This window comes from Thermobia domestica, chromosome 13 (assembly GCF_964235325.1).
Source record: "Thermobia domestica chromosome 13, izTheDome1.hap1.1, whole genome shotgun sequence".
Classification (NCBI taxonomy): Eukaryota; Metazoa; Arthropoda; class Insecta; order Zygentoma; family Lepismatidae; genus Thermobia; species Thermobia domestica.
The window spans coordinates 206,338,733-206,347,661 of NC_137466.1; the positions used below are offsets into that span (position 1 = coordinate 206,338,733).

Below are 8,929 nucleotides of genomic sequence, written 5' to 3' on the forward strand. Positions count from 1 at the left end.
TAAGTTGATTTATATATATATATATATATATATATATATATATATATATATATATATATATATATATATATATATCCCCCTCCTCTCGTTCCCTACGTTGCTCCGTCAAATTTAAATCACAAAAACGATCTCAGGCCTGAACCTCATCTAAGTTGAAAATTTGATCAAGATCAGTCTAGTGGTTAAGGAGTTAAGTTCTGTTCTCAGTTCTACCATCAAAGTGAATAGCCTAAAACCAGCCCAGCCTCGAACCTCATCCATGTTACAAATTTGATCGAGATCGGTCGGGCGGTTCAAGAGATTTAGTCACATAGTGATTTTCAATTTTTATATATATATATATATATTATTGATTTTTTTTAAGTGGAGAAAATGTTAAGAAACATTGCAGTGTGGTTTTTAGTCGTTATATGTATTCAAATCATACATTAAATAAATCCAAGTTTAGGAGGAATATCGAACCATTTTTTCTCAGATGGTAAGTCCGAAAATATAATTTATTCTTTTAAATTTAAGATGTTAAAATTTAAAACTATTCGTTTAGTTTTAAAGTTTTATTTTAATTAGCTTTCACAGACCACTTTATGTTTACAATATTACTTGCTTTCCAGAATCATTACAGAATAAAGCAAATAATCCCTATTTGCTTGCATTAAATCGCTAAAAATAACACCGATTTTAGGGATAAAATAAAACGAAAACTTCACGTCCCTACATATTTGACCAATTAATTCTGTCGTTTCCAGGTTACTATTTTCAATTTTCTAGCTCGTTCTATACACAGTTAACACAAAAGAAGCCCCACAAGCGATGTATAAAGAATATGAAAAAATAACATAAGAAGAGTTGCCTGGCGTGTTTTATTCCGAATTCCGATTTGTTGTGTTTAACACGTCCTAAATATTGCGCCAATTACGACACACCCTCCCATTTATGATGGTTGAAGAGATACTTTTTCTTCGCTGCATCATCATCTGAGTTAGAAACATTATCCTAAAAGAAATACAAATTTAGCATTTAGCAAGAAAAGATACATTTACCTAAATTCAGAACGATAAAAAGAAAAGTTTTTGAATATTTTCTAAATCATTTTCTTTCCCTCTGGAAACTAAACAACCCATAGGACGAAAGAATGGACGTCATTTTCAAACCCCTTGTCGTTTGTTGAATAAAATTAATTGGCTGCACAAATATTTCGAAAACTTTCCGTTTTAAGCTGAGACATACCACTTCTTATAGGTTGAATTTTTTTCAATATGAAATACGAAAACCGGGACAAACAGGCTTCCCGAAAGCCTTTTTCGGGACAGTTAATTCTTTCATTGAAAACCAGGACTGTCCCGGAAAACCCTATTCCCACTAGATATAAAATCAACCAATCCGTGAGAGAAGTCATTTCTGATCATGATTAGCATGGTATGAAGAGTTAGAATACCAATACCTTCATGTCATTTATTTCGTTGTACATTTTTATTTATTTATGCAATTTTAAAAAACTGAATTGAAATCAATTTGTCCACTTTCGAAACTTTAATATATCTATCTATCTAATATATATATATATATATATATATATATATATATATATATATAGATAGATAGATAGATAGATAGATAGATAGATAGATAGATAGTCGTATATTTATAAAATATTTGTCATATTTAGAGTTGAAGGTGGTCTGATTTTTCTTTTTATATGAAATGTTTATATAGGAGGGAGTAAAACTATTCATGGCTTTGGATTAATTGTTTTAACAAAAGAGACACTGACCAAAGCTTAATACTTTACTTTATTTTAAATTATAATTTGTTACTGTTTCGGATATCTAGCATATCCTTCTTCAGACACGATCGAAATTAATGAAAATACAGACATATATATAAATGTTGTTATAACAGAGTTTAAATTCTTTAACCGTCGTATACATATTCAGTGTTATAAAATTTTTTTTTAAATTCTTTTAACAGTCATATATAGAGTCATTGTTGTACTTTTTTATTTTTATCTATTTATTTATTTATTTTTCTTATTTACCGAGGCCTTCAGCCCATCCTATAAGTCTTCGTGTTCACTTTCCAATTAATCACTTCCTTTATTTTTGGTTCTTATAAGGGCTTTTTATTTATTTTTTTTATTTTTATTTTTATTTATTTATTTATTTATTTTCTCTATGTTATTCAAACTTCCTTGCCATGATTCATTAATTGGTAAGCCCCCTGTCCAGTTCATTAGTTTATCTCTTCCTACCTTCTTTATCCAATCCGCTTCTTTCCACTTCCTTATTATCATTCTTTTCTCCATCTCCAACACTTCCGTCTTATCCCAATTAATTGCGTGATTCGTCTCCTTAACATGTTTGTATATAGCATTGGTATCTTTTTTCTTCCTAACATCATCTTCATTTTGTTTTATCCTTTCTTTCATTCTCTTTCCTGTCTCTCCTATATATGACATATCGCAGTCCTCACACCATACCCTGTAAATGACCCCTTCTTCCTCTTCATTAATCTTTTTAGTTCCTTTTCTATTCTTCTTCTTTATTGATCTTAATAAAGTTTCTCCACTCTTTCTATAAGTTCTGACCCCTCCTTTCTTCAATAAATTCTTCAGTTTCTCCGTTTCTTCTCCCATACTTTCTATGCCATGCCATTTTCCACTCTCATCCTCTTTATTCTTCTTTCTCCCTCTCTTACTCTTCCTGCGTTCTTCTTCCTTCTCTAACTCTTTCTTGCTGTAACCGTTCTTCTCTAACTGTCTGTAGAATTTCTGTATGCTCTCCTTCCTTCCTTCCTCTTCGTCCTCCATCATTTCTATTCTTCTTATTATATTTGTTATGAAATTTCTCTTTGTACTCCTATCCACGTCGCTCCTCTCATGGCAGTACACTCCCGCTGAGCACTCTTTCTGGTACCACCTCGTAACCAGGCCTTCTCCTTGTTTTATTATGGTCATGTCTCAAAGTTTATTCTTCCATTTTCTTCCAACTCCATTTCCAAGCTTATGCCTTTTTCTTTATCTTCCACACTATCTCTGAAGTTCTCTAATTGTCTCCTAGTCCCTTTCCACAAGCCTAGACAGTCATCCACATACCTACAAAATATTATCAAGTTTTTACTCCCTTCTTCTTTCACCTTTTTCTCCCATTTGTTCATAATTATTTCTGCCAGTACTAGGCTCAGCCTCGAACCTATACTGATTCCTTTTCTTATTTTTACCACTTTCTCACCGATTATACAATAACTGTTTTCCCATATTAACTTCAGAGCCTTAACTACTTTCTCTTTTGTCCATCCTTTTATACTTTTACTACCCATTTCTTCCTCTATGACACTTATTATTGCTTCTCTACTAAGGCTCGGGAACATAGCCTTAACATCAAGACTAAACATAAGTTTTCTGCCTCCAATAAGATCCACTCTTCTTAACAATTCCTTGGCTTCTTCTGTGTTCTTCACTCTGCACGATTCTTGTCCTTCTCTTATGCTTTCACAAATCTCCTTCAACTCCTTCTCTAGTGGCTCCCAGTAGTTGCCTCTACAGTCTAGTACTGGTCTAAGCTTCACCTCTTTCTTGTGTAATTTTGGGAAACCTTTCATTCTTGGTATCCTCCCTTGTATATTTATCCATTTCTTGAAACCTCTTCCTTCTTTCATTACTTTCTTCAATAGATCCTCTTCCTTCATGTCCTTATCCCCTATAACCTCATATGTATTGTCACATAAATCTTCCAGTTTCTTCTTGTACCATTCTTTCTCCATAACTACCACTGCTCCACCTTTGTCCGCCTGTTCTATTACTATGTCCTTCCTACTTCTTAACATAATAAGACCCCTTTTTTCTTTCTTCTTCAAATTCTCTTTACTCCTTTTCTTCATGCTGTTCTTCACTAACGCTACTGCTCTTCTCCTTATCTTCTCTCTCTGTTCTTCTTCTTTAACGTCCGTTAAGGCCTCTTCCACTGAGTAAATCAGCTCTCTAAAGTCTATTTCCCCTTCTTTCACCTTGAATCTGTGACCTAAACTAAGAAGTTCTTCCTCCTCTTCCGTTATTCTCACGTCTCCCAAGACCACTACTCTAATTTTTTCTCTTTCTTTGCTTTTTTCTCTACGCCATCCTAAAGCTTTTCCTTTCTTCATCAATCTCTCTTTCACTTTTTCTTTAAAACTTCTTTCCCACTTCTCCAAATTCTCCATAACCACTTCTCTTACAAACACTGTCAGTCCGTCTTCTATTTCACTTCTTATTCTCTCCGTAGTCTCTCTACTCCTTCTTTCTTCTTCTTTATTTCTTCTAATTACACTCCACACTAGTTCTTTTTCGGCCTTTTTTAGTAATTTCTTAAATCTCAGTGATGTGTGCTCCACTCCTTTCTTCATAATCCTGAGACCTCTTGGTGTTACTTCTTCTTCCAAACACGTTTCCATATTTGCTGTATCTTCACTATCTCCCTTCTTCTCCTATCTTTCCATATGTATATACTCCTTTTCAGTCTTGGAGTCACTTCGATAGTAAGACTATTCATGGCTTTGGATTAATTGTTTTAACAAAAGAGACACTGACCAAAGCTTAATACTTTACTTTATTTTAAATTATAATTTGTTACTGTTTCGGATATCTAGCATATCCTTCTTCAGACAGTTAGAGAAGAACGGTTACAGCAAGAAAGAGTTAGAGAAGGAAGAAGAACGCAGGAAGAGTAAGAGAGGGAGAAAGAAGAATAAAGAGGATGAGAGTGGAAAATGGCATGGCATAGAAAGTATGGGAGAAGAAACGGAGAAACTGAAGAATTTATTGAAGAAAGGAGGGGTCAGAACTTATAGAAAGAGTGGAGAAACTTTATTAAGATCAATAAAGAAGAAGAATAGAAAAGGAACTAAAAAGATTAATGAAGAGGAAGAAGGGGTCATTTACAGGGTATGGTGTGAGGACTGCGATATGTCATATATAGGAGAGACAGGAAAGAGAATGAAAGAAAGGATAAAACAAAATGAAGATGATGTTAGGAAGAAAAAAGATACCAATGCTATATACAAACATGTTAAGGAGACGAATCACGCAATTAATTGGGATAAGACGGAAGTGTTGGAGATGGAGAAAAGAATGATAATAAGGAAGTGGAAAGAAGCGGATTGGATAAAGAAGGTAGGAAGAGATAAACTAATGAACTGGACAGGGGGCTTACCAATTAATGAATCATGGCAAGGAAGTTTGAATAACATAGAGAAAATAAATAAATAAATAAATAAAAATAAAAATAAAAAAAAATAAATAAAAAGCCCTTATAAGAACCAAAAATAAAGGAAGTGATTAATTGGAAAGTGAACACGAAGACTTATAGGATGGGCTGAAGGCCTCGGTAAATAAGAAAAATAAATAAATAAATAGATAAAAATAAAAAAGTACAACAATGACTCTATATATGACTGTTAAAAGAATTTAAAAGAAAAATTTATAACAATGAATATGTATACGACGGTTAAAGAATTTAAACTCTGTTATAACAACATTTATATATATGTCTGTATTTTCATTAATTTCGATCGTGTCTGAAGAAGGATATGCTAGATATCCGAAACAGTAACAAATTATAATTTAAAATAAAGTAAAGTATTAAGCTTTGGTCAGTGTCTCTTTTGTTAAAATAGGAGGGAGATTTATATTAAAAGTGTCAAAGTTTGCTATTTACAAACAGCAGGCGATAATCGTAAAACTTTTTAACAGTGATAGACATGGGTTGAAGAGTGACAGGTTCAAGTTATAACAGAAGATTTGTAAGGGTGGAACAATATAAAGATGGCGGCACCAGTAGCAATATGCACGAAAGAGAAGGAGCTGTCTGTTACTCGATTGCCAATAGCGCATTACTACTTTGCACTTGGGTGACGTAATGTTTTTGGCGATTTGGCTGCCTCCTGGCCAAGATTTGACAAACAGGGAAGTGAAGTTCTCAGCACTGCCAACTTAAATAAATATTCGCTATGAATTTGAAATGTGCAGTATTATTCATAGTTCGTATGTTGTTTCTTTTCATCTATGTATATCTAGAGCACTAATCACAGATCTTATATACCACAGATAAAAATGAAATATCTACTATTTTGCATCTATGTGTTTGTATACGTAAAATAATAATAATAATAATAAAAACTTTGCCCATACCTTTGAAGAGACCTGGACTGAGAAGGAGTTTTTATAAAACTGCCTCAACGAACTCATTATTCCATTAGGAGAGAGTGGCAGTAGCAATGACGATGATGGGAAAGAGCACGAGCATTCGGTTCTATAGAACAGGTTAAGTTTACGTCATGGTTGTTTTTTTTTTTTTTTTCTTTTAGTTTTTAATAATGAGTTCCTTTGCATTTTATTTTGCAACACTCTGTATGTTCACATGACAGACCCGTAATCAAAACACTACGACAGGGGAAGGGAAGCAAGAGAATTTGGGGAGCTAACTTTAGATCATCCTAAATTTTTATTTACTTTTTGAACATATATTTTTCTAAACAAATAACTCGAAGTTTCAGGGGGTGCTGAGCTTCCTTAGCCACCTCCTAGCTGCGGCTATGCCATATAATAACAATAATTTAAAAAAAATCTAAACTTAATTTATATTCTATTAGCACATTTATAGTTGAGAGTAAGAGAGAGAGAGAGAAACAGAAATGTACTCTTTGAGATGAAGAAGAACGAAATGAACCGTGCATCTCGCCTATTCAAGACGAACGTGGCGTCATCGCCACGAATTTCGGAAGGTGAACTGAAACACACGAGGTTTGTTCTTTCGTCGGTAGGCACATAAACGACTTACTACTGACAAGTTTGAATAAATCGCAGTTGGCAACACCTCTTACACATACCTAGTATTCAACCATCTTCTCTCTTTTTTGTCTAACTCAATCTAAAAGTAACGGTTCAAAGTGCAAAGTTAGCTTGCGTCAAGTTTACCAAAGGACTGAAATTAATCGAAAATTAGTCATACATGCTTACTACAGCCAATACAATAACGGACTGGAAAATTTCGAAACCACCCCTTTGGACACTCTACTACTGTTTCGCTGTCTGGTATCATTTCAACTTGGTTCTGTTACCTGTCGATTACTCTCCAAACCATACCTATCATTGTTGCAAGCTTTTACGTTTCATTTGACTCTCCCTCGCAATAGGACGTTTTCATTTCGATTGTCAAATTTCTCCTAATTATTATTTTCATTTTCAGAACACACACACAGTTCACCACATAACATCTGCAGAAGAAGTGCAAGCTACGAAGAAACTGCAGAGTCTGCAATCTGATTGGGTAAACAGTGCACATGATTTCCTCCATAAAATCGCTCAGCAGACTACACAATCATCTGTAAACGACAAAAGTATATCTTCATTATCCAGTGTGCTTCAGCGAAGGCCCATTTCCAAGAGCAATGCGAAAAAAGCAATAGAACAGCACATTGGTGATTATGACCATGATGACGAATCTACTCTATGTAACAAAGACGTTAATATACTGGAAAATTCATCTCAGGAGCCAGATCGCATGTTTGTCACAGGTGAACTAGGAAATAACGCAAAAATATATTTAAAAAAGGAATCGAAACAGGTAAAAGATCAAATATTTCAGGTACAGTCACGTCTGAATGCATTAGAAATTGCAGCTGAACAAGTTAAAATAGCTGAAAATCGTGCTAATGATGCAGAGAAAAAAGTGCTCAAACTTCAAGAAGAATTAACAGCCGCCCTTCGTGAACTTCATGTTTGTAGACAAACGATTAATCAACGATCACCCTTATCTGTCACACCCAACCTCTAAATAACATGAATCAGATGATTAAAACTTATTTCTTATGCAAAACAAAATGTATTACGTGTTGTATTTGTACCGTAGAATTGTTACGTAGTCCATATATTTACTGTTACTGTATTATTGTAATAAATACATTTTAGAAATTGTGATTTAATAAATAAATATTGATATTTCTCACAGAAGCACCCAAATGGTGTCGGCGAATTGACGCTATTGTTGTGAGACTCGAACCAAGGACTCTATTCTTTATTGGAAGTGAGAACTTGTTATTCATTCATTGTAAGCTGACTATCTATTGCTGTAAGAGTTTATCACCTTCACCGACTATTAACATCATTCATTCACTTGTTGGTGCTGTGGTAACATCAAAATCCAACATCTGCTAAATAATTACTTATTGTTGTAATAAGAAAACTCTTGTATTTGTCAACAATTCACAACAAACTTTGGTAGACATGTCATAGACCTCCCTTTACCTTTGCCCACTCAGTATAGTACTTCCTAACAGTGTCGCACGCGTCACCGTAAAGTTTGTTGTTAATGACGTCAGTCACTTCTCAATGTTTTGTGTCTTGCTGACCCTCGTAGTCATGTCAACATCTAGGCAATTGTCCGCTGCGTTCATCGCTTAATTGTCTCGTTTCAACTAGGAAAAGTAAGTTTCCTGATTTACACGAGCTTTTTTTTTTTTTTTTTTTTTTTTCCTTTCTGCATTTCGACGTATGGTTTTCAACTAACGTCAGCTTTTGTAACATGAAGAAACACGGACATTGCCTGTGTCATTCTGGGGTAAATGTCCACCCTCAGGTGATTTGTGGGTGTTACCATCTTTGACGTCAGAGCTACAGCCGGAACAAAACGGTTTGAGAAGGGACGATCTGGGTCTCTGCGTTTGTTTTTGGCTAGAACACTTGGCCGTTGACCATTTATCAAGGACTACTAACACTTGTCTTCGATGTTGGAAACACTAACTTCCCGACTATATTTGGACTTGAGAAGAGAACACCTAGCTTCACAACTAATAAGGAGGACAACGATGGAGATTCATCGGTTGTGGTGAAACTGTTCATAATTAGAGTTGCATCCTAGCTCTACCTATATCTTTCGATAAACCTGTTCATTATCAAAAG

The 8,929-nt window shown here is 34.4% G+C and overlaps 1 protein-coding gene across 7 annotated transcripts in view; it reads left to right on the forward strand.

Moving 5' to 3' along the window:
• The window catches only part of LOC145668970 (uncharacterized), a 66,146-nt gene extending 58,096 nt beyond the window's left edge, over positions 1 to 8,050 (forward strand). For all 7 annotated transcript variants that reach the window (XM_081737270.1, XM_081737271.1, XM_081737269.1 and 4 more), the window contains one exon: positions 7,218 to 8,050. In XM_081737270.1, coding sequence (XP_081593396.1) covers positions 7,218 to 7,805 — 588 coding nt within the window. In that variant the 3' untranslated portion in view covers positions 7,806 to 8,050. The remainder of the gene's footprint in view (positions 1 to 7,217) is intronic.
• Positions 8,051 to 8,929: the final 879 nt, after the last annotated feature.